This window comes from Hypanus sabinus, chromosome 1, assembly GCF_030144855.1.
Source record: "Hypanus sabinus isolate sHypSab1 chromosome 1, sHypSab1.hap1, whole genome shotgun sequence".
Lineage (NCBI taxonomy): Eukaryota > Metazoa > Chordata > Chondrichthyes > Myliobatiformes > Dasyatidae > Hypanus > Hypanus sabinus.
In genome coordinates this window covers 8,553,267-8,580,332 of record NC_082706.1, presented here as the reverse complement: position 1 = coordinate 8,580,332, position 27,066 = coordinate 8,553,267, and the positions used below count along the sequence as shown (strand labels likewise).

The window sequence follows — 27,066 nt, the reverse complement described above, 5'->3', positions numbered from 1 at the left end:
TGATAGCCTTTTCAACTTTACTGGCTAGGAGAGCTATCTGGTTATACTGGAAAGACACTAATCTGCCTACTGTCTTTTATTGGCTCTCCTCCATTATGTCATGTCCAAGTTTGGAGAAAATTAGAAGCCAGACATTTGATACATCTTTGAATTTTGAACAAGTCTGACGACACTTTATTCAATATTTTCACATGATTTAATCTATTTATTTATTTTTCTTCATTCTCTTTAGGGGAAATCCTTATCTGAGAAGGTTCGGAGATGACTGGAAGGATGTTATTTTTTTCTCTTTCTTCTATCCTTTCTTTTCTTTTTTTTGGTTTCAGTTTAGTTAGTGGTTTTTTTCCCCCCTTTATTAAATAAAATTTCCAATTTTTTTTACAATTTTTAAGAGGAGTTGTGGTTTTTTTGATTATATTGTATATATAAACAGCGTAACATTTAACCTAACTGATTTTGACAATATATACTTTTTTTTAAACTGCTGTTTATGTGTCTTTTGTATTATTTGTTTGCTAAACTTCTCCTCTGATTTGTATATTTTTTACTGGAAAATCAATAAAAAGATTGAAAAATGAAATGAGAAAGTCTGCTGATGCTGGAAATCCAAAGCAACAAAATGCTGGAGGAACTCCATCTGCATCTGCGGAAATGAATAAACAGATGACATTTCAGGCTGAGACCCTTCTTCAGGACTGAGAAGGAAGGGGGAAGATGCCAGACTAAAAAGGTGGGGGGAGAGGAGGGAGGCTAGCTGGAAGGTTATGGGTGAAGCCAGATGGGTGGGAAAGATAAAGGGCTGAAGAAGAAAGGATCTGATAGGCAAGGACAGCGTACCATAGGAGAAAGGGAAGGAAGAGGGACCCAGGGAAGGTAATAGGCAGGTGTGATGAGGCAAAAGGTCAGGAGTGAGGAATAGAGGAAGGGTGGGGGGAAATGGAGGTAACTTATCTTTGAGAATCAAGTCAGGGTCCACAACGATGGACGCAATTTGAACACGGCTAACAGCAGATGAACCTGGTATTGGTGGAAGCCATGTACACTGCTTACTACTGGAAGTCACTGGATAGTTTTAGGAAAGATGGTGCAAGCCAAAGCAGGCCAGGACAACATTCTAATACCATTCTTCACTGTATTAACTGAAGAACTAGAGAGGGAGACAATATTTATCGTTACCCAAAAGCCATTGAAATGATTTAGAAGTGTTCACAGGAGTAGAGTAGAAGACTAATGTCAGACACACGGCAACAGGACTTAGACGCAATGCCGGAAGCAATTTAATAACCTCACATTAGCTGTCAAGGTCAGTGAATATATCATCCAAAAAGTATATTCAAACACCACACCAAGCTTTTTCATCTCATTACTTCCCTAACAACAACTGCTATTAATAACTCCAGCCTAACAGTTATATCTTGCTGTTGTAACCACAGTTTGCAACTCGTGCGCTTCCAGCCATTCAAACTTATCACACAGACACATTGCAACCCACTCTTATCATGATCTCTCTCTTGCACAGTTGATGGCTGACAGCCATCACCACCACCACCAAGTCTGTTGGAGGGCTAAGGCACCGGTGACCCCTGTTTCCATCCAAGGGGTCAGTGTGGATGTGGTGGGGGATTACAAATACCTGGGGATACGAATTGACGATAATCTGGACTGGTCAAAGAACACTGAGGCTGTCTACAAGAAGGGTCAGAGCCGTCTCTATTTCCTAAAGAGACTGAAGTCCTTTAACATCTGTTGGACGATGCTGAGGATGTTCTACAAGGCTGTGGTGGCCAGTGCTATCATGTTTGCTACTATGTGCTGGGGCAGCAGGCTGAGGGTTGCAGACACCAACAGAATCTACAAACTCATTCATAAGACCAGTGATGTTGTGGGGGTGGAACTGGACTCTCTGACGGTGGTGTCTGAAAAGAGGATGTTGTCCAAGTTGCATGTCATCTTGGACAATGACTCCCTCCACTCCATAATGTACTGGTTAGATACAGGAGTACATTCAGCCAGAGACTCATTCCACCGAGATGCAACACTGAGTGTCGTAGGAAGTCATTCCTGCCTGTGGCCATCAAACTTTACAATTCCTCCCTCGGAGTGTCAGACACCCCGAGCCAATAGGCTAATCCTGGACTTATTTCCACTTGGCATGATTAACTTATTATTATTTAATTATTTATGGTTTTATATTGCTATATTTCTTCACTATTCTTGGTGCGGCGATAATGAAACCTAATTTCCCTCAGGATCAATAAAGTATGTCTGTCTGTCTGTTTTGAAAGACCTAGATAAGGTAGACGTAGAGAGAATATTTCCAATTGTGGGAGGAACTTGGACCAGAAGACCCAATTCAGAATAACAGGATGTCCCTTTATGACAGAGATGAAGAGGATTTTCTTTAACCAGAGGGTGCTGAATTTGTGGAATTCATTGCCAGACAGCTGTGGAGGCCAAGACACTGAGTATTTTTAAAGCGGGGGTTTAATAGGTTCTGGATTAGTGAGGAATCAAAGGTTATGGGAGAAGGCCTGGGCAACCCTACCTTGTAGGTGTTTGGACTGTGCAAAGAAACCCACGGTCATCGGGAGAATGTACAAACTGCTTACAGACAACAGCGGAAATCAAACTTTGATCTATAATTGCTGGTGTTGAAAAGTAAATCTGCTAACCACTACAGTGTCCTACACTACTGGAGAAAACTCCAGTATCACTCATGGTTACACAAGCACGGAGACGTGAGTGAAATGTCTAGGAGCATGAAAGAAATCTGTTCCAATCTCACATGATGGCACAGTAGTGGCAGTTACATTATCCTACACCCAGACTAGGCAAATGTTATGTAAACCTTATTCAAGTACATAAGCAAATAGGTATCATCACAATTACTTAAGGTCTTAGTGAGAACATGGAGGATCATGCACATCTTTGGACTCACTGTTTGAAGGAGGAAATAGTTTCTTGAAAGAGAGCGAAGTAAAATACTCAGATGGCAGGTCTGTCCCACAAAAAGTTGATCAAGCCAGGTCTCTACTCTTAACTTCAGGCAAATCAGAGGTAACCGCTCATTCTTAAGTATACAAACTATCTAGTGGCCTCTGTAGTGTATTTGTAGGAAAAATGGTACCCTAGGGTCACTAACTCAAAATAAGGGATGAGCCATTGAAAATTACAGCACAGAAACAGCCCCTTCATCCCATTTAGTCCATGCTTGGGATTAATGAAGGTGAATTTCTTGACACAGAGGGTGGCGTATCTTTAAAATCCTCCACCCCAGAGGTCCGTAGAAGCTCTGTCGTTATTGCATTCCACACAGGGATCTATTGAAGGATCGAGGGACATTCAGCTCTTTCTTTCCCAGCCGCCAATTAGGCTGGAAGAGGAGCTGATGAAGGATCTTCAGTGAGTTGTCAAAATATATCCTGTAGATAATGACAGTATACAACCAGCACAAAATTACCTTCCCCTCGCTATTCTGGCCCTCCTCTATTATGAATTTACCTTCTTAAATGCAGGACAGCCCGAGGATCAGAGGAGAATGATCAAACTGCACAGGCCACCTACAGGTAGGATTGGAGCTATGGTTCTCAGTGGCTGCCTCCTGCTGTCACTTTGCCCCTCTCCCCCTCACAGGACTTGATTTGGATGAAGTGAACTGCATGGTGAAACCAGCGTAGGAGAGTTTTGAAAGTGGAAAAGTCATTGCACTGATGCAGTGGTACAAGCAGTCGTCACAACTGGAGTCTTCTTTGGTAGCAGCGGATGCCATGACTTCTGTGCCCTGTTCTGCCTTGCTCTCCTTGAAGCATTGCAGAACTGTCTTCCTGATTGTTGATCCCACCCGCCCAGTTCGCCAGAGCTGATTCACATGCTAGGACAGACATGTCCCACTCTCCCTGGGCTACCCTCACCCTGTTTACCTTGCCCGTCGAAGTGTGCGGCTACTGTCACATGCAAACGGCTACTTGGAGCCACAGGTGAGAGCCGAGTGTTTGGCGGAGGGGAGCTGCCCCAGCCCATCACACTCCCCACCACTGAGCACATCTACATGCTACAAGAAAGCAGCATCCACCATCGAGGGCCAGCACCATCCAGGCATGCTTTCTTCCTGCTGCTGCCAATGGAGAGGAAGTACAGGAGCCACATTTCAACCTTCAGGCACCTGAACCGGGCTGGATAACTTCACTGAACTGATTCCACAACCTACGGACTAACTTTCAAGAACTCTACAACTCGTGTTCCCAGTATTATTTATTTTGTATTATTATTTTTGTATTTTCACAATTTGTTTTCTTTTGCACATTGGTTATGTGTCAGCCTTCGTGTGTAATTTTTCATTGATTCTATTGTATTTCTTTATTCTGTACAGAATCAGACATACAGAATCAATTAATAAGTGCGTAAGTGTGTTTGCAGAGCAGACAAAATGGTGAGGACAGCAGGAAGGAAAGGTCCAGTTACCTCACTGACGTACGGCCTCTTCACTCCCTGCCCAGGCATCTGTTGGGTTGGCCGTGGTCCTGCATATCCATGCTGTGGCATTCGCTGGCTCTGCGCACCGAACATGGGGTTGATGCCAGGTGGCCTCGAGTGGTTCATAGACATGTGTGATATGCTCGAAGGTCCCATTGAGCTGGCCATCCCTCCCGTGGTCATTCCAGTGGAGATCTGCGGTGAGCCACGAGGGCCAGAGTGACTCATGTATTGGTTGTTGTAGGACTGAGCAGCACTTATCTGTCAAACAAAAGCAGATATAACATCACTTAATGGTTCTGTTGCATCCCTATGAATTGTGTGCAGCTCTGGGCACCCACCAACAGGAAGGATATCAATAAGATACAGACAAAAGGGACTTGAGAACCTGAGTCATAGAGAAAGGTTGTATAGATCAGGACTTTATTCCCTGGAATGTAGGAGAATGAAGGGAGATTTGACAGAGGTATATAGAATTACTAGGATTACAGACAGGGTGAATGCAAGCAGGCTTTTTCCACTGAGGTTCGGTTAGACTATAACTAGAGATCATAGGTTAAACATGAATTGTTTAAAGGGAACTTGAGGGGGAACTTCTTCACTCAGAGGACGGTTATGTGTAGAACAAGTTACCACTGGAAGTGGTGGACGCGAGTTCAAATGCAACATTTAGCAAAGTTTGGATAAGTGCATGGATGGGAATGTATGGAGGGCTATGGTTCAGGCTCAGGTCCATGGGTCTAAGCAGAATATTAGCTTGGCACAGACTAGGATGCACAAAAGAGCCTTTTTTGTTGCTGTAGTGTTCTGCAACTCTATGTTTCCAAGCTAGATAAGGGGAATGTGCCCTTGTCATAAGCTAGCTATTACCACAGGGCAGCAGACGGACTAAAGAGTACAGTTCACAGGTCACTGAAAGTGGAGTCACACGAACACAGAAAGAAGAAGATATATGTCACATTTGTCTTCATTAGTTAGGGTACCTAGTACAAGGACAACACACGAGATGTTGGAGGAACTCAACAGATTAGGCAGCATCTACAGAGGGAAATGGACATTCAATGTTTCAGATCGACACCCTTGATCTGGAGAAGTCCGGATGAAGGACCTCAACCTAAAACTTTTGAGTGTCCATTTCCCTCCTTAGATGTTGCCTGAGCCACAGAGTTCCTCCAGCATCTTGTATGTTAATCCTACGTTCCAGCATCTGCAATCTAGGTGAGTACAAGGATTGGAGTGTCACATTGGGTAGAATACATTGGTGAGATGACAATTAACCAGAAGATCATTAGACCAGAAAATATAGGAGCAGTATTAGGCTATTTGGCACATCTGTTCCACCATGGCTGATTTATCAACCCTATTCTCCACACTTCTCCCCGTAACCTTTGACGCGCTTACTAATCAAAGACCTATCAACCTCTATTTTAAATATACCCAATGCCTTGGGCTCCATAGCCACCTGGCTAGAGAAATTTCGCCTCACCTCTGTTCTACTGTGTGTGGTTCTGGGCATCCAGCTATAGAAGGGATTATTTAAGCTAGGAAGGGTACAGAAAAGATGCAGAAGGATGTTACCAGGACTAGAGGCCATAAGTTATAAAGGGAGGCTGGATAAGCGGGTATTTTTCATTTAGATTGGTATCACTAGGACATGCCCTCTTCTCATTGCTACCATCAAGGAGGTGGTACAGGAGCCAGAAGACAATGTTCCAGGAACATATTCTTCGCTCTGACATCAGATTTCTAAATGGACAATGAATCCATCTACACTTCTTCACTATGTTTTTCTCTTTTCTTAATCTGTCTCTGCACTGCTTACTCAATTTTATTATCTGTATTTTTATTATATATAATTATTTTTATTATTATGTATTGCAATGTGCTGCTGCCACAGAACAGCAGATTTCACAGAATATGCCAGTGATATCAGACCTGACTCTGATTCTGGACCTTAGTAAGCTGAGGGGTGAATCTTTACGGTGTAGGAGAGTAAAAGTACAGGGCATACAAGGTGAGGAGTATGAAATTTGAAGCGGCAGAGGAACATTCTTTTCACACAGGTGTAGACAAGCTGCCAGAGGATGTAGTAGAGAAGGATACAATTACAACATTTCAAAGAGGCACATGGTTAGAAAAGATCTAAAGAGGTAAGGGCCAAACGCAGGGAATGGAACGAGCTCAGGGAGGCAACTTGCTCAGAATGGATGAATTATTTTTTTTGATTAGCTTTATTCATCACGTGTACATTGAAACATCCAGTAAAACACGTAATTCGTGCCAATGACCAGCACAGTCCAAGGATTGTGCTGGGGTAGCCCACAAGAGTCACCATGTTCTGGAGCCAACATAGCCTTCCTACTACTTACTAACCCATCACCTTTGGACTGTGGGACGTAAACAGACGCAAACCCACGTCATCACAGGGAGAACATACAAACTCCTCACAGGCATCAGAACTGAACCCATGTCGTCTGCGCTAAAAAGCGTTGCACGAACTGCTACGCTACCATGCTGCTCTTGCCTATTTCTATATTTCTATTAATGGATGCAAGGCTTCAAAAATCAGCTGAGATTGCCTTCTTTCTCATTAACTCCTGAAGACTGGTAGACAAGTACAGTACTGTGCAAGTCTCAGATACATTCCCATTCGGACCACTTCAACTCTGCTTCACATTCCCATTCAGAAGGATCTCCCGGTTGCCACCCACTTCAACTCTGCTTCACCTTCCCATTCCAATATGCCCATACATTGCCTCCTCTACTGCCAGGATGAGGCCAAACTCAGGTTGGAGGAGCAACACCTCATATACTGTCTGGGTAGTCTCCAGCCCCTTGGCATGAACATTGAATTCTCCAACTTCCGGTAATTCCCTCCCCCTCCCTTCTCCCAACCCAGTTTCACTCTGCCTCCTCCAGCCGCCTATCACCTCCTTGTACTATCCACAGTGCTTTCCCCTTACATTCATTCTTCACCTTTCCTGCCTATCCCCTCCCTGCTTCCCCTCCCCTATCCCTTGATCCTTCCTCTTACTGGTTTTTCACCTGGCACCTACCAGCCTTCTCCTTCCCACCCTCCCCCCACCTTCCTTATAGGGCCCCCGCCCCCTCCCTCTTCAGTCCTGACGAAGGGTCTCAGCCCGAAACGTAGACTGCTCGTTTCCACGGATGCTGCCCGACCTGCTGAGTTCCTCCAGCGTGTTGTGCGTGTTGCTTTGACCCCAGCACCTGCAGAGTATTTTATATATAAATAGCTAGGGTGTCTGTGACTTTTGCACAGTAGAGTAGTAATTTTATGTATTGCACTGTACTGCTGCAAATAAAAGTTTCATGACATACGTGAGTGATGATAAACCTGATTCTGATTCTCTATCGTGGACTGAGAGTGGGAAAGGGGCAGGGAGAGGGGAATCATGGTTGGGAAAAGGGGAAGGAGGAAGCAGGAAGCACTGGAGAGACATTCTGTAATGATCAATAAACTGATTGTTCGGAATCAAATTACCTTGCCTGGTGCCTAAGGTGTGGGTGTGTCTGCACCCGCGTCACCTCCCCCACCCCCCCGGCACTCCTTTGCTACCTGTCGCGCCCCCCTCCCCATGGCGCTCCACCCTCGCCATTGCATGTTGACAAATGCTGTACTGTCCAAAAGACTTGGGCCCCCTAGCTGCAGGTATGTGTCTAAGACTTAACGCACAGTACTGTATTTTTGTGGACAATGGCAGCGAAAGACCATAATTCTTTCCATAATCAAAGAGCATAGAGACGATAAGACACAGGAGCATTAGACACTAGACATTAGAAACTAGGCCATTCAGCCCATCGAGTCCGCTCCACCATTTAATCATGGCTGATCCTGGATCCCATGCTGCCCCATACACCTGCCCTTTCACCACATCCCTTGATGCCCCAAACAGTCAGGAATCTTTCAACTTCTGCTCTGAACATACCCATGGACTTGGCCTCTGCCGCAATCTGTGGCACAGCATTCCATAGATTCACCACTCTTTGGCTAAAAAAATTCCTCCTTGCTTCTGTTCTAAAAAGGTCATCCCTCAATATTGAAGCTGTACCCTCTAGTTCTGGATACCCCTACCAGAGGAAACATCCTCTCCACAACCACCCTATCTAGTCCTTTCACCATTCGGTAGGTTTCAATGAAATCCCCGTGTATTCTTCTAAATTTTAGTGAGAACAGGCCCAAAGCTGCCAAATGCCCCTCATGTTTTAATCCCTTCATCCTCATGAACATCCTCTGCACCTTCTCCAATGACAATACATCCCTTCAGAGATAAGCGCCCAAAGCTGTTGACAATATTCCAAGTCCAGCCTGACTAATGTCTTATAAAGCTTCAGCATTATCTCCTTGCTTTTATATTCTAGTCCCCTTGAAATAAATGCCAACATTGCATTTGCCTTCTTTATCACAGACTTGCTATTTTGCTCTCTGTTTGCACTACTTATATATACAGTAGATTCCAGTTAATTGGGACACATCAGAACCAGTATGTTTTGGCACAATTAAGTGGATGACTCCATTAGAACAAAGAACACAGTAATCGACAGCACATCACAGGCCCTTTGGCCCACAAGGCTATACCGACCATGGAGCCAACTACGTAACCTCCTCTAGAAACTGCTTAGAATTACCAACCGCATAGCCCAAGTTTCATTGAAATCGCTAAAAACGTATATAAAAAGACAAGCTAACATTTAACTGTGTAGCAAATTATGTATTTAAATGAAATACAGAACAAATTAGAACACTACTACCAATACTACTACGGTACTGTAAAACTTTGTGTTCATTCCTAACAATTATCGACAGAGAAATTTTACCAGTTTACATTTCCATATAAGGTAATATTTTTCGGCTGGAGTCAAATCTTTTCGTAACATCTTGGCAAAGGCCTAAAATTTTGTTCAAAATTAAAAACAAAATTATCAGAAGATCACTGCATTTTGAATCGGTGGCCGTTGGCCCAAATGGGTAACAACACAAACACACATAACTGACGCTATTTAAAAACTGTTCATTCTAAAAGGGGTGTAGTGCCACACAAGTTCAAGCAACTGATGCTAGTTACAAACTGTTCAGTGCCAGTCTCTTGTTCCAATTAAATGACATAGTGTCTTAAATAAACATAGGGAATCCTGGCTATTTTCTCAATTACACAATGTCTTATAAAGCTGACACAAATGTCACAAAGCTTGGTGGCAGTGTGAAATATGAGGAGGATGTTAGGAGAATGCAGGGTGACTTGCACAGGTTGGGTGAGTGGGAAGATGCATAGCAGATGCAGTTTAATGTGGATAAATGTGAGGTTATCCACTTTGGTGGCAAGAACAGGAAGGTAGATTACTATCTGAATGGTGTCAAGCTAGGAAAAGGGGAAGTACAACAGGATCGAGGTGCTCTTGTACATCAGTCACTTAAAGTAAGCATGCAGGTGCAGCAGGCAGTGAAGAAAGCTAATGGCATGTGGAGTTGAGTATAGGAGCAAAGAGGTCCTTCTGCAGTTGTACAGGGCCCTGGTGAGACCACACCTGGAGTATTGTGTTCAGTTTTGGTCTCCAAATTTACGGAAGGACATTCTTGCTATTGAGGGAGTGCAGCGTAGGTTCACGAGGTTGATTCCCAGCTGGAATTTAGAAGGATGAGGGGATCTGATTGAAACATATAAGATTATTAAGGGATTGGACACGCTAGAGTCAGGAAACATGTTCCCGACGTTGGAGGAGTCCAGAACCGGAGGCCGCAGTTTAAGAATAAGGGGTAGGCCATTTAGAATAGAGTTGAGGAAAAACTTTTTCACCCAGAGAGTTGTGGATCTATGGAATGCTCTGCCTCGGAAGGCAGTGGAGGCCAGTTCTCTGGATGCTTTCAAGAAAGAGTTAGATAGAGCTCAAAGATAGCGGAGTCAAGGGATATGGGGGGAAGGCAGGAACAGGGTACTGATTATGGATGATCAGCCATGATCACATTGAATGGCGGTGCTGGCTCAAAGGGCCAAAGGGCCTACTCCTGCACCTATTGTCTATTATCGATTAGTTTTTGTTTGTTGAGAGTTGTCCCAAATAAGCAGGTGCCCTAATGATCATGGGGGGTGGGGGGGGGGGAGGGCTAAGTAGGTGCTACATCTTGCCCAGGGGTCACCTACAGACTCTTACGCCTCCTTTGGTAGAGACATATCTCCAACCCACCACCTTTACAAATTCAGAACAGACTCTAAAAACCTGCGAAACACACGCTCTCCCACAGTGGTGATGAACTCTACAACAAGCTTACTTCTACCTGCCAGCGACCACTTCAGCCTCAGCGCATCCCTATTTTATGAGGTGCAGGCTAGATATTACATCTAACTTTAAAAATGCTGATCAGTCGTGATATTGTTTTCTTACAGGAGCACTGTTATCTCTGGCAAGTTCCAACATTTAACATAATGAACAGGCAGTGGGATTAACTTGCGCACCATCTTTCTGGGTTATCCTGACGCTGGAATTTAGGTGCCTATTTTTTGCAGACGGTTCAGACATAAGGGAATATTCATCAGCTGTCCTGATCTTAAGCACAGATGTACTAACACCAGCGTACTGGAGGAGACCAACACGAAGAGCAACTCCACCACGATGAAGCAACACCGATGGATAGGTCATGTCATCCAGGTGGCCAACTCAAGTCTGGACAAACGGGTCCTTTACCCGCAGTTGAATGAAGGTCAGCTAAATAAACACTTCAAAGTTAACATCAAAATCAGCCTGAAGAAATTCAACATTCCATCTAACAACTGGGAAGACAGTAGCTACACCAGGAGGGAGCTGTACTACATGAGAGTGACCTCCGCTGTGCCACAGAGAACAAGCAGCAGCTGTGAATGGAAAGACTGAACAACCAAAAGATCCAAACACTAACCACAGCCACCAGTGACACTGCAACAGAATATGTGGATCTTGGACTGGCCTCTATAGCCAAATGAAGACCCACCAATAGACAACCCATCAGGAGAACATTGTACTCAACTTGAGTGGTAGCTTGAGTACTCTTAAGCTTGAACATCCATCAGAGGCTAACACGAGGCAAATGGGGTAGCATTAATCTTTCCGTCAACAGACTGCCAGTAAGGATGGAGGCTTGTCATTCACTGGACGACCAGCATGGCCGTTTTTGAATGACATTCATTATAAGATAAAAGATTAACTGTGTAGAAATTGTGTAAGAATTATAAAGTATTTTAAACTAAAGCTACTGCTACTTTTACGAAGTACTTTCACGACTACACGATGCTGAAGAGAACAATGATACTCTACAGACGAAGGGTGGCTTTTATGCATCTGAACTCTCGCTCATCATAATGCAATGAACTTATTAGGATTCAGAGAACTGTACAGGTAGCACTCTGTTGTTGTGAATCTACAAACTTTTTCATAACTGATAAGATGTTCAGTCAGGATAAAGAATGTCAAACATAGAAGGTAAACGGATGTTATGTAAAATAATCCTTCAGATTATTTGCTTTTGTTATTGCTTGTACGGTGGGGGTGGGGGGTTATTGCTTCAGCTGGTGCAAGTGGGGAAAGGGGAAAGAACAGGGTTGATGCTTGCGTGTGGGAGGAGGGAGGAGGGGCTTGGGGCTTCTGATGTTCTATCACTTACTCTGAAGGGTTCTTGTTTCATGGATATCTCTGTAAAGAGTAAGAAATTCAGGCTGTATACTGTACATTGTCTGATATTAAATTGAGCCATTATGAAAAATAATCTGATTTATTGAATTAAGATCCACTTGTTCCCCCAAAGCTTTGTTATTCAAAGCAATGATCTTGAAACTTCCGTGCTTCTTGGAGACGGCAGGAGAATAGAGTTGAGTGGGAAATAAGGGCCCTTTTCAGCTCCCATATCTTATGGTCTTGTGACCACAAGAGTCCCCAGTGCTGCTGATCTCACCCCTTGGCTACCATGGGCTCACAGTGCCCATTATTAAATAAAGTAATTAAATTAATTAATGAGGTAATTAGGCAGCATTTCAGTTATGGAATGGGGAAGTGTAGACAGGATTAAGCTCATTTTGATGCGTCCTACACAGAAGAACCTGTTACTATCCACAATCCAAAGCATTCCAAAGGTTCATTGTCCTCTGAGTAAAAGAACATTCTCCTCATTTCAGTCCTGATCAGCCAAGCTTCAGTCCGGAGACCACGGCCCCAGTCCTTGACTTATTGGCAAACACAAACAACTACACTCACAGAATGTTAAATCTTGTCACCTCTTTAGCAAGAATAAATCCAGACTACTGAACTTTTCCTTGTAGGACAACCCTGGCTCTCTGCAATCCTTCTGGTGACTCCTGGCTCATCCTGAACATTGACAAGGAGCACTGCCACAGGTAAGACATTTACGGGAAAGGATCATCCATCCATCATCACAGGCGCCATAATCCAGGCCATGCACTCTTCGCGCTACTACCATAAGGCAGGAGCTACGTAAACCTCAGACCCACACCAACAGGTTCAGGAACAGTTACTACCCCTCAACCATCAGGTCCCACACCACCAGGTTCAGGAACAGTTATTACCCCTCGACCATCAGGTCCCACACCACCAGGTTCAGGAACAGTTATTACCCCTCAACCATCAGGTCCCACACCACCAGGTTCAGGAACAGTTATTACCCCTCAACCATCAGGTCCCAAACCACCAGGTTCAGGAACAGTTATTACCCATCGACCATCAGGTCCCACACCACCAGGTTCAGGAACAGTTATCACCCCTCAACCATCAGGTCCCACACCACCAGGTTCAGGAACAGTTATTACCCCTCAACCATCAGGTCCCACACCACCAGGTTCAGGAACAGTTATTACCCCTCAACCATCAGGTCCCACACCACCAGGTTCAGGGACAGTTATTACCCCTCAACCATCAGGTCCCACACCACCAGGTTCAGGAACAGTTATTACCCCTCAACCATCAGGTCCCACACCACCAGGTTCAGGTACAGTTATTACCCCCTCAACCATCAGGTCCCACACCACCAGGTTCAGGAACAGTTATTACCCCTCAACCATCAGGCTCCTGAAACAATGTGGATAACTTCACTCATCTCAACACTAAAGTGTCTCCACAACCTATAGACTCACTTTCAAAGATGCTAAACCTCACGTTTTCAGTATTATTAATTTTTTAAAATTAATCTTCTTTATCTTCTTTTGCTCATTGGTTGATGGTCAGTCTTTGCTATGCATAGTTATTCATAAATCCTACTGGGTTTCTTTACTTTCCTATGAATGCCTGGAAGATGAGGAATCTCAGGGTTGTATATGGCAACATATACGTACTTTGATAATAAAATCACATTGAATTTCTTTAGCACATTGGTTGTTTGTCAATATTTATGTATAATTTTCAATAAATTCTATTTTTTTGTTATCCTGTAAAAGCCCACAAGAAAATGAATCTCCAGGTAGTATATGGGGACACACAAATATTTGGACAGTAAATTTACTTTGATTTTTGTTTCATATGTCCTGCCACTGTTCCAGGCTTGATTCTGAGTTCTGTTTCTCCTGCAATTGTTTCCTTTTCCTCTCTCTCTCTTTCTTTGGTTGTCCTCATTCATCTATAAGGTTAGACAGAGATAATGCCCAGGTCTTACCGGTCCATACTGGCTCATCTCGTGGCTTTGCTTCTCCTGCAGGGCAGCCACGGTGGCGGTGGCAGTGGCGGTGGCGGTGGCCGCAGCAGCAGCCACAGCGGCAGCCGCCGCAGCAGCGGCCGGCTGGGTGAAGTGCGTTGGTGGCCTGGAATGTGAAGGGATTCCCATTCCACCAGAACCATTTGGGCCACCAGGGTAACTAAAAGCAAAGAGAAAGTGAATATTAATGGAAAGAGTGGACACTTTGGAAAGGACGCTTCCTTAGACCGCTGGGGATTAGCAACATTGCCACCTGCATTCACTAAGCAAAGTTTCAGATGCACAGAGAAAGTCTTGGCTGAACTTCATGATAGGTCATTATGACTGCAGTATAAGGTATTCAGTTCATGTGCTAGCCTGTAACATAGAACATTACAGCACAGTACAGGTTCTTCTGTTGCAACATGTACTCTTGTAGCATTTCTAATCAAATCCTTTTCCCTGGCCCCTTTATTTTTAAATATTTATTCAATTCCCTTCAAGTGAATTCATGGAAAATAACTCTCATGGGGCCAAGGAGTGGAATGCTGGATGCAATAAAAGTAATATTCATTAGAAATCCAACCCATAACCCCTACCTCACCAAGTCTAACGTAACAGACTACCTGAAGAAAAGTATTTCAGAACTGACATCAATTTATTGTTTTGCGGCAGCAGTACAGTGCAACACATAGAAACAAACTTAATTACAATAAGAAATACAAGTCATATAAATTAAATTAAAAATATATGAAAGCCAGGCGGTGGTGTAGTGGTATCAGCAATGGGCTTGGAGGTGAGCAGTCCTGGGTTTGAATCTTGGAGATGGTAGCAGTAGGGCTCTGAGGAAATGCTTACCAATAAGTGAAATGCAGTTTTATGGTCTGGGGTGATGTCTGATTCCAAAAGGGACTTTCCAGAGATTGATGTTGCATTTAAACAGAATCCTTCCAGATTAACATGCAGGTTGAGTTGGTAGTATGGAAGGCAAATGCAATGTTAACATCCCTTTTGGGAGGATTAGAATATAAAAGTAAGGAGTATAAGGAATTTGAGGCATTGCTAGAGCACATTTGGAATATGGTGAGCAGCTTTCAGCCCCCTATCTGACAAAGGATGTGCTGGCATTAGACAGGGTCCACAAGGATATAAGGGTTAATGTATGAGGAGTGGTTGATGACTCTGGATCTGTACTTGCTAGAGGTTAAAAGAATAGGGGAGAGGGGTTGAGGATCTCATTGAGACCTATCGAGTTATGACAGAGTGGATGTGGAGTTGATGTTTCCTTTCATTGGGGGGGGGGGGGGGAGGTCTAGGATCAGAGGGCACAGCCTCAGAAATCAAGGATGTCCCTTTGAGACAAAGATGAAGAGGAATTTCTTTAGCCAGAGGGTGTATCTGTGGAATTCATTATCACAGACGACTGAGGAGGCAAAGTCATTGGGTATATTTAAAGCAGATGTTGATAGGTTCTTGATTGGTGCCAAAGGTTATTGGGAGAAGGAAGGAGAATGGAGTACAGAGTGTGAAGATAGTAATTCAGACTTGATGGAATGGCAGAGTGGACGCAATGGACCAAATGGCCGAGTTCTGCTTCAATGTCTTACGTTCTTATTTTTGAATGGACAATGAATCAGCTCAACCTCTATCTCAGAGATGGGGGTTTTAACACAGAGTGGTGGGTGTGTGCCAGGGGTGGAGGTAGAGGCAGATGCATTAGAGACATTTACGAGACTCTTAGACATGGATAATAGAAAAATCTTACCAGCGATTTCCGTTAAGATGGCGTGCATGTGAACGCAGTAGCCTCTCAAGGCCCAACCAAAGGTGCTTTTTCCTTTGTAAAAGTTGCTCTTTACGATCCAAAGACAATTCTACTCATTGGATACTGCAAGGCTGCTCCATTGCGGATCAAAGTTGCTGGACTGCTGTTGGCAGCGGAGCCAGTCAAGGTATACAAGGGGTCGGCCCCAATATCGGAGAGAGTGCCAGCTGAGGTTTCGAAGGGGCCATCCGAGGCTGGGATGGACAAGGAGCCAGCCGGGATGTCAGACCGCTACTTGGAAGCATCGGAGTTGGTGCAATATAACTGTGGAAGACTATCTTGAACATTTCACTTGCGATTGCGATATTCTGATAGACAGTGATAATGTAAGCTGCAGCAGGCCTGTTACCCTTGTCTGGTGGTGGGACAGATGACATGAGACCTCTGTGGCATCGGTTGTAGCGAGGACTACGCCTCAAGCTTCGGGCTTGCCTGCTGCTGCAGACCAGGTGAGAGACACGAAAGCGATTACAGTGTGATGTCCAAGTTCATCTGGGGCCCGGCCACTCCCATCAGTGCTGCCCCCTGTGTTAGAACGGTGGAGCGACAAGCTGGATTGTGTGCGTCTGTACATTGCCGAGAGACTGTACCTTGAAGATTGGCATGTTCGCTCAGGGACTTGGACTACATATGTGTTGTTTTTTATTGAGTGAATAGGCTTCTTAGCTCCCTATTTTGATTACTAATTTTTGAATGTTTGCTTCCTATTTTGAATGTTTTGCACCTTGGCCCCAGAGGAACGCTGTCTCGTTCAACTGTATCTACATATGACGTGAATGATAATTAAACAATCTGATTTGAAATGGGAGGGCTATGTGGGAAGTGTTAGATTGATCTTGGAACAGATTAAAAAGACAGCACAAAATTGTGGGCTGAAGGGCCTGTACTGGGCTGTACTATGTTCTACATAAATAGTCGCTGTTGAGGCAGTGAATGAAGCCTACACGAACAACATCTCCACAATGAAGCAATACCAATGGATAGGTCATCCACATACCTAACTCATGTCACTTCGAAAGATCCTTTACTCTCAGATGAAGGAAGGTCAATGAGCCTTGGTGGCCTGAGAAAAACTTCGCAGATAATACTCTAACTCTAACCCGACCACTAATCACAGCCACTGCTTACTCTGACCCACAGTTGTTGTCACTGCTCCTCTCCGCACTGCAACTTTAATATTTCTTTAGCATTTCTCTGTTTTTTACAACGCCGAGTTGCTAGCTCAATGTTCAACCCAGCACGGATAGAAAGTGTGCAAGGATCCAGCCAGATTTGAACCCGGGACGACTCGCCTTAAAAATCCGGTGTGGATGGCACTGGCCAGCTCCTTGCCCACAGTGCTCCAGAATAAGTGGATCCCAGATCGACCTCTACAGCCACCTGAGGACCCACCAATAGATGATCCCTCAGAGAAACAGCACACTCGACTCAAATGATCGCAGAGAGAGGGAAAGGTGAGTGAAAGAATCAGGAGCAAATTGATGGGAAAGTGACAGGAATAAAATGGGATTAGTGTAAGATGATTTTTTTTATTGTTTGGCATGGACTCAAGATTAGGAATATGAATTATAGAAGTGGAAGGAGCTTTTAACAGATACTGCTTAGTATTACTTTAACTGGGCAAAGATAATTAATGGAGGATTAAAGTATTCAAAGATGCATTTTCTATCATTAATTCTTAAGAATGTGTTTCCCTACCAAGTTACTAACTGATGGAAATGGCAAGAGGTGGCCTCCTGTGTTTTTTTTAACATTTATGTCATAGAGAATATTTGAAATAGTATTCATTTCTTTTTCTTCGTATCTATTCCTAAAGCTCCCTGCAAAGAATACTGGCTAACAGGTTCCATCACCATTTACGACGCTCTTGTCAGTCAAGAATTCTGAGTCAATTCAAATTTAACAGTCATCATCGAAGCTCGTCACACCAGACAGCCAGCCACTCTAGTGTTGTTTGGTTGACGTTAAACAGATCAGCGTCAGCTAAATCAGGTGAGAGTGGGCAGTTGCACAGAACGTGTTCTGCACCTTTTCGCCACACTCACAGGATTCGCTGGTCTTTAAACCCCACTTCACCATATTGTCTCCCGTCCTACAAACTCCCACTCTCGCTCTGTTGAGAGTGCACCCCTTCCGTCTGTCAAGCAATGTCCAGTCTGGCAACATTTCTGTGGGGTCTTGCACTGTATTGTTTGGTGGGGTTCCAGCTTCTGTTAGTTGTCAGAGGTCAATCCTGTATGTTTGGGGGGATGTTCCATTCCTCCACTGTAGCAAAGCTTTTTCTCGATTTTGGGCGGTTGGAAACTGGTACATGATGAAGTAGTGGGTGCTGTGGATCCAAGTTCTGTTTACCTTTTTCAACTTCTGTTGTAGTTTGTCTTCGGATCTCTGGGGGAGCAATGCCTGCAAGTCTGTAAATGATGTTAGTGGGTGTGGGGCGCAGTGTGCCTGTGATTATTTGGCAGGCTTTGTTAAGCAACGGGTCTATTTTCTTCGCATGGGCTGATCTGCCCCACACAGGTGCACAGTATTCTGCAGGTGCATAGCAGAGTGCTAGGGCAGTTGATCTAAGTGTGTGAGAATTAGCTCCCCATTTCGTGCCTGCTAATTTTTTCAAGGCAGAATTGCGAGCACCAACTTTCCCTCAGAGTCTTTGGAAGTGGGTGGCAAATGAGAGCATCCTATCCAGTGTCACGCCCAGGTAAATTGGAGTCGGGTAGTGTTTGAGCTCCTTCCCACACCAAAAGATCTTGATTTAACAGTAATTAAACTGCTTGAAACAACTGGCATTAATACAACTAATAAATTTGTATTGTACCGGATCGACTGCAAGAATATGGCCAGTGCGCACGCAGCCAGTCGACTGCGGTAAATCGACTGGTCCCCATGGGTGGGAGGCACTCTCTCCTGGGTGCAGGCTTTTGCCATCGACAGTTGGTGAGACACAAGAAGCAGTAAAGCAATTCAGAATTGCTTTCAAGTATTCAGACTTCGGAGATGCCAGAAACGGTCGAGAATGTAAATGAAACAATTCCACCGCTTCAATAAGTTACAAACAATGAAGATTTTGAAGGCAGCAACAATCATTTTGAATGTTACAGTGAAAGTGAGGATTTGGAAGGTGCAATCGTCGAAAGCATTGTATGAAGGCCGTCCATTATCACCACTAGGTGTCTGCGCTAGTTTTGTTGACTTACAGTCAATCAAAAGAACACAGCAGTGTGATAGTTCTCTGTCATATCTGATGATGATAGTGAAACGTGTGTGGAAGGGATTTCATGTCCAATGGTACAAGTGTTCGTCACAAACTGGGGTCTTCCTTCGTCGCAGTGGATGACCGTGACTCTTCTTTGCTTTGTCATGTCTTTCTGTCTCTACGAAGTGTTACAGAACCGCCTTCTTGCCTGTTGGATCTCATCTACCCAGTCTACTGGAGCTGACTTTACACACTAGGACAGGCACCTATCTCACCGGCAACCCTCACCTGGTTTAGCTTGCCTGTCAAAGCAGTGGACTGAGGTGTGGCCGCTGTCACATGCAAACAGCTACTTGGAGCCACCGGCAAGAACTGAGAGTCCGGTGAGGACTAGGTGCGAGGGAGCTGCCCCAGAATGGACACGACAAGCCCTTACCCAAACATGGCAGGGTACAGTGGATGAATCCTCTGTCAATAACTACCAGGAACTAATACACAATGGTATAGTACTGTAGTAGCATTGCCAGTGTTCTGATTTGCTGGATATTCATTTAAATACATCATTTGTTACACAGTTAAATGGTAGTTTGTCTTATACCTTTTTTGACTATTTGCATGAAACTTCAGCTAATTGGGGCAGCCACTTAATTGGGCCCCAATTAATTGTGTCCCAATTAACCAGAATCCACTGTGAATGTATACAGTGAATAAAGTTAATCCTCGATGATACCGTACGAAACTAATCCCATCTGCTGACACATGATCTGTATCCCTTTTATCCACTTACCTGTCTAAACGCCTCAAACAGATGATCATTTCTGCTTGCAATACCTACCTTGGCAGCACGTTCCTGACAGCTACTGCTCATCTGCCTTTCAGATTTCCTTTCAACTTCCCCTTGCCCACCCTGAAGCTATCTCTTCCAGTGTCTAATATTCCCACCCTGGGAAACAGACTGCTTCCCATATCTGTGCCTCTCAGCATTTTCTATACCAATCATAAGACCATAAGACAAAGGAGCAGAAGTCAGCCATTCAGCCCATCAAGTCTGCTCTGCCATACTATCATGAGCTGATCCATTCTCCCATTTAGTCCCACTCTCCTGTCTTCTCACCATAACCTTTGATGCCTTGGCTACTCAGATACCTATCAATCTCTGCCTTAAATACACCCAATGACTTGACCTCCACTGTCGCCCGTGGCAACAAATTCCACAGATTCACCACCCTCTGGCTAAAAAAATTTCTTTGCATCTCTGTTCTGAATGGGTGCCCTTCAATCCTGAAGTCATGCCCTCTCATACTAGACTCCCCCACCATGGGAAACAACTTTGCCACATCCACTCTGTCCAGGCGGTCCAAGAGCAGTCAAACGTTCCTCATATGTTAACCCTTTCATTCCCGGAATCATTCTAGTGAACCTTCTCTGAACCCTCTCCAATGTCAGGACATCCTTTCTTAAATAAGGAGTCCTTTTAAAACTGATCACCAGTATCAGATCACCAGTCAGCCACTGGCATTCCAGAGGAAACAATCCAGGTTTGCCCAATCTTCCTTGGCATAATACAATGTGGAAATATAATAATATAATTTATAAACTATAATCAGAATCAGGTTTGTTATCACTGATACAAGTCTTGTGACTGTGGGCTTGCAAAGAGGGTGTGCAGAGGATGCAGGAGGCTGTGTCACAGTTCATCCCAAGCAGCTGCGTGGCAGAGGAATCTCTGACCTGCGGGCTGTTGCCAGAGACAAACTTCAAGGACTGGCAGATCATCAAGTCAGTGAAAGACGCCCTTTGGTTGGCCAGCTCATTGAGAGGTCCATGGAGGAACGCTACCGACTGGCACATTCCGGGCTGCAGGAGTATGTGCTGAGGGATGCACCGGAGCTCGTAGCAGCCACCAAAAGGGCTCAGTGGGGAAGGGATTCTTCTGCTATTGGAGAGGGAGGGGCCGGAAGCCCCTCAATTATTGTGGCAGTGAACCACCCCAAGGGGCCACATGTAGTGCTATTGATATGTATGGAAAGCATTGACCACAAGTGTAGAGAATGAAAAGGCACTGCACGGTTTACTCTTGTAAATACTTTTCATCATAAAGTTTTAAAAGAATGTCATGAAATGTGTTGTTTAGTCAAAGCACTAATAGTAGTTTGGATAGTACAGGTAGGGTAGGGTAGGGGTATGGAGGGCTACGGTCCCAGTACAGGTCGATGGGAGTAGGCAGTTTAAATAGTCAACACAGAGTCGATGGGCTGAATAAAATAATTCCACATCCAAATCCTGGTGTGTCCACGCAGTTACCGGAGACTTGCCCAGCCTTTCTCTCAGTCTGCAGAACCTCAGTGGGACTTCCAGCTCATTGGAGTGCTTCCCAAAACCCTCCACCACTTTCTGATCCTCATTTTTGTGGTCAAGATCGCAGCACCATGGCAGTTCAAGGTTATTGTCGTTCAACCATGCAGCTGTATACAGCTGAACGAAACATCGTCCCTCTGGGGCCAAGGTTCAATACACAGCACAGTACACAGTCACACACAGCTCATTTCCTTACGACCCAGCACATACAGTCACAAAGTAATATTAGCGCAAGTCCCTGGCCTGAAGTCTGACAGGTTGCCATGACGTGCATAGTACATGTTATAATGTTACTGACACTATTATAATAAAACAAGCAGTTGTTTAATGTGAAACAGCAGCAATAAAAGATGATCAATAACTGGTGCAGGATGAGGGTGTGTTGAGTTGGGGAGGGGGGCGGCGGGTAGGGCATGCTGACAGGGTGTACAAGTGTGCTGGGTGGTGGCAGGGTGTTAAGAAGTTTAAGAGCCTGGGGAAAGAAGCTGTTATTCAGCCTGTCAGTTCTGATTCTTATGTTGGGGTACCTTCTACCTGGCAGCAGGAGGTCAAAGAGATTGTGAGGAGACTTTGAGAGTTCTTGTATAATATTGTGAAACCCATCAAAGATACAGTGGATTCTGGTTAATCAGTCCAATGGGGAAACTGCTTATTTTGGACAATTTTTAAAACAAGAAAAACCAATTGAGTAAACAGCCAGGATCCCCTTTGTTGATTTGGGACACTATCCTGCTTAAATGGGGCAGGAGACCATTGTCAAACAGTTTCTAACTAACGTCTGTTTATGCACTTGTGTGGCTGTTAGACACTACACCGTGCTTAGAGTGAACAGTTTTTAACTAGCGTAAGCTGAGTGTGCTTGTGTTCAAAAAGCAGCGAGTTTTGTCACAGATAGGTAGCAAGAACTAAGCATTAAGACAATTCAGAACAGTTTTGTTCACTGCAGTTTCAAGCATTCAGGCTTGGAGATATTAGAAATGTCTGAGTGAAAATGAAATGATTTCAATACTTTACCAAGTTAGAAACTATGAAAAATTCAAAAGAATTGACAATCATCTTGAATGTTATAATGAAAATGAAGATTTGGAAGATGCAATTGTCAAAAGCATTATATGAAGAGCACCGATTTTGTTAGTTTAGAGTCAATCTAAAGAGCACGGCAGCGTACCGGTACACTGGATGAATTCTTCTGTCAATGACACTTTGGGCACTAATACAGTTTTATAGTACTGTAGTAGTATTGACAGTGTTCTAGTTCCTTCTGTATTTCATTTAAATACATAATCTGTCACTCAGTTAACCGGTAGTTTGTCACTTTTATACCTTTTAAACTATTTCTAAGAAACTTCAGTTTAATTGGGACAGCCGCTTAATTGGACCAAAACGTACTGGTCCCAATGTGTCCCAATTAACCAGAACTGACTGTTTATGCATACCTGTTCAAAGAATCCCAGAATGGGTACAGCACAGAGGGAGACATGCAGCTAGTGCTGTCTTTACGTAAGATCTGTTTAACTGGTCCCACTGTCCTGCCTTCTCCCACAGCCCCGCAGATTATTTCAGCTGTTATCCAACTTCTTTTTAATCCTTCAATTGATTGTCTGCACAACTCCCTCCAATCGTGCTCAGCAGACCAGGCAGCGTCCACAGGAAGAAGTACAGTTGACGTTTTGGACCAAGACCCTTCGTCAGGACAGATGAAGGGTCTTGGCCCAAAACGTCGACTGTACTTCTTCCTGACCTGCTTCATTCCAGACCTTATGCATTTGTTCCATAAAAAAATTTTCCACATGCCAAATTCAGACGTATTCTGTCTGTATTCTGTGCGTCCTCATTCTTGACCTCTCCACCAATACATAGACTCTCCATCCCCTTTGTCTATAAGCAAGCTACCGACGTACCTCAGTCAGATACCCTGCAACCTTCTGGTCAGAGAACAACTGTTCTACACTTCATCCAACTGAAACCTCTCATTGCGAATGCACTTTCACCAATCACTTCAACTCTTTTAAAAGCTTTTTCTCATCTTCCCTATAAATACCTGTGTTTAATCAATTTGTCTGCGGTCAAAATTCCTACTCTCTTTTCAGATAGGTTTATTATAGTGCCAAATCTCTCTTTTGAATATGGATTATATGGATTAAAATTCAAGAGATGCCTCCACAGTTTAGCAAGAAGAGAGTACGTCTGGGAAGGTGGAGACCCCTGAAAGCAGCATCCATCAACAGAGAACCCCCCCCCCCCCCCAAGGCCATGGTCTCTTCTCGATGCTCCCATCAGGGAGAAGGTACAAGAGCCTCAGGACTCACACTACCAGGTTCAGGAGCAGTTATTAACCCCTCAACCTTCAGGCTCTGGTTTGCTTAACTTCACTTGCCCAATCATTGATATATTCCCACAAGCTATGGACTAGTTATCAAGGATTGTTTAGCACATGTTCTCAATATTTATTGTGTATTTATTAATTATTATTATTATTTCTTCTTTTTGTATTTGCACAGTGTGTTGTCTCCTGCAGTCTGGCTGAACACCCTAGTTGGATGGTCTTTCATTGATTCTGTTATGGTTATTGTTCTATAGATTTATTGAGTATGCCCACAGGAAAATGAATCTCAGACTTGAATATGGTGCTGTATATGTACTGTGATAATAAATTTACTTTGAACTTTATCTCCATGCCAACAGCAGACTTATCTTGAGGTACTGTCATCTCCGATGAACTAGACCCTGAAAACTCACACTCACTCCTCAAGCAAACTTTTATTTACTTGCGCACAAGAAGAACAGCCCAGCCCCTGTCACCACACTGTTCTGAAGTCTGAACAGAGAAATGATATTTTTCTACAGAATTGACTCACAGTTACAGATATCGACCATTTGGTAAAATGAGGCTACATCCACACTGCACTGGATAAATCTGCAACCGAAGCTTTTCTCTTCGTTTTTACCCTCCGTCCACACTAAAACAGCGTTTTCGCCCCCCGAAACCAAAGCTTTTCAGTAACGCTCTCCAAAATGTATAATTTTGAAAACGCCACTCAGGCAGATCAGTGTGGATGGGGTAACCGGAGAAATCTGAAAACGTTGTCATGACGTGCCGGAACAGATGGTGACGGCAGCTCACCATTTCATTGTTTTCTTGAACGCAACCTAACAACTTCAGAACAGACGGTAACGAGACTGAAGCCAGAAGAGTTAGAAATGTACTCACCAAATACTTTGACCCATAACTTACTGGATAAATAAGTATACTCACTTTGCCCTGTTTTCTGTCCTTGCTCATATGAAGATGGTTTACCTATTTATGCAAGTACTTCTCTGACAATAGATGTGTAACAGCCTAATGTAACATTGTATGGAAGTACAAGATAACACTGATGCAGACATGTTTTATACATTTAACAAGGTGCTTTATTAATGCAACAGAGTTAGTCAGTTTTTCAATGTTCGTCAGCTGGATCATACTGTCTGTGATCTCCCTGTTGGTTGCCTCCATACGCTCCAGTATTTGTTTTTTTTTTTACTTTTAAGTTCTCCTGCACGAGTGCCAACAGCTGTCCGTCGTTTTAAGTTTTTCTAGTCTGTAACTACACTAACGCACACTTTGACTGTGAGATTCAACACCAAACACGTCGCTTGTTTTCGGTAGATGCGTCCTGCGCATGCGCAGCAGGAGGAGATTCGCCAAAATCTCCGTTTCAGTGTGGACGGAGATATTTTTTAAAACGCATAGTGTGGACCCCTATCGTTTTTACGCGAAGCTGGTGTTTTCAAAATTATGCGGTCTAGTGTGGATATAGCCTGAGTATTTTCAAGTTCCCTATTTGCAAAATCAGTTGGCATTCACAATATAGGTGTTAGAAGTCAACAGAAACTACAAGCTAACAGCTGATAATATTCTGTAAAGTAATTGTCCCCTATTTGGTGTGTACTTTGCATCATTCGACTACATTATTAGCTTGTCTTCGTGTGCCAAATGACTCCAGTCCCCTGCTAAGCAAAATGAAATTACACTCTGTAAAGAGCTCTTTTAACCAGGTGACTGCACACCATCTGAGAACTATCCCCGCCTGGACTTGCCTTGCTGCAACTTCCACAGTACACTAGCACTTCAGATCATCAGACACAGGAGCAGAACTAGGCCATTCAGCCCATCAAACCTGTTCCATCATCCTATCATGGCTGATCTATTACTGTGCTCAACCCCATTCTACAGCCTTCTCCCCGTAACCTTTAATGCCCTTCCTAATCAAGAACCGATCACCATCTGATTTAAATATCCAAATGACTCGGCCTCCACAGCCGCTTGTGCCAATGAATTCCACAGATTCACCACCCTCTGGTGGTGAAAATCCTCATCTCTGTTCCAAAGGGATCCCTCTATTCCGAGTCTGTGCCCTCCGCTCCTAGACTCCCCACTATAGGAAACATCCTCTCCACATCCACATTAAGGTCCAGTAGCTTGAGTACAATTTCACTGCTAATGACCAACAGAAATCTTCCATAATCCAGAACCTTAAAACCAATTTCAATATCTGTTTCACTGCTTGCACTGGTTACCTTCCACCATATCCTGCTGCTCCCGGATAGTTAGGCCGTCCGTACAAATTCTGCTGCATGTTTCCCTTGCTTGAACCCGTTTCCGAGGCGGGAAATGGCGACTGTCCCATGAACTGTGGAGAGCTCATTCCCGGACCATTTCCAGGTATCCCAGACGTCATGTGATTCCCACTGGAGTTGCCCCCAGGGGCCATAGGATTTCCTAGGACCTGTGGAAGTGGCAGAAGGGTAGACATTTAAAACAAGTGAAGTGGCCTTTGTTTTGTTCACATCTTCTGAATCGTGCACGTCAGCACAGAAACACGTGCACAGAATTCCTGTAATAGTGAAGCTCCATTTCAGTCACATGTTGATCCACATTTCCCCCGGTATTATAATTACTTCATAATCTGTAACTATGTTATTTGGAGCAGTTAGCATTAATAACAAGACAGCGCCAGCCACCCAGGTTCAATTCCTGCCATTGTCTGTGAAGTTAGTGCACATTTTCCCTGTGACCGTGTAGATTTCCTCCAGGTGCTCCGGTTTCCTCCCACATTCTAAACATATACCAGTTAGTAGGTTAATTGGTCACATGGTATAATTGGGCAGCACAGGCTCGTTGGGCCGGAAGGGCCCATAACTCTAAATAATTTTTAAAAATACATAAAAATAGATTCAAGATTGTTTATTGTCATTCTTCAGCACCCTAGTGTAAAGGAGAATGAAATGATTGCTACTCCAGATCCAATACAATATAAAAAACACAATACACATGAAAACATATAACCATATAACAATTACACCATGGAAACAGGCCATCTCGGCCCTTCTAGTTCATGCCGAACGCTTACTGTCACCTAGTCCCACCGACCTGCACTCAGCCAATAACCCTCCATTCCTTTCCTGTCCATATACCTATCCAATTTTACTTTAAATGACAATATCGAACCTGTCTCTACCACTTCTACTGGAAGTTCGTTCCACACAGCTACCACTCTCTGAGTAAAG

General features: G+C 44.0%; 1 protein-coding gene across 4 annotated transcripts in view; it reads right to left on the bottom strand.

The window, feature by feature from the left end:
- The window catches only part of LOC132391065 (zinc finger MIZ domain-containing protein 1-like), a 258,401-nt gene that overhangs the window by 58,813 nt on the left and 172,522 nt on the right, over positions 1 to 27,066 (bottom strand). For all 4 annotated transcript variants that reach the window (XM_059963774.1, XM_059963782.1, XM_059963793.1 and 1 more), the window contains 3 exons: positions 26,077 to 26,285; positions 14,120 to 14,318; positions 4,462 to 4,734 (listed from right to left, as the gene is read on the bottom strand). In XM_059963774.1, coding sequence (XP_059819757.1) covers positions 4,462 to 4,734; positions 14,120 to 14,318; positions 26,077 to 26,285 — 681 coding nt within the window. The remainder of the gene's footprint in view (positions 1 to 4,461; positions 4,735 to 14,119; positions 14,319 to 26,076; positions 26,286 to 27,066) is intronic.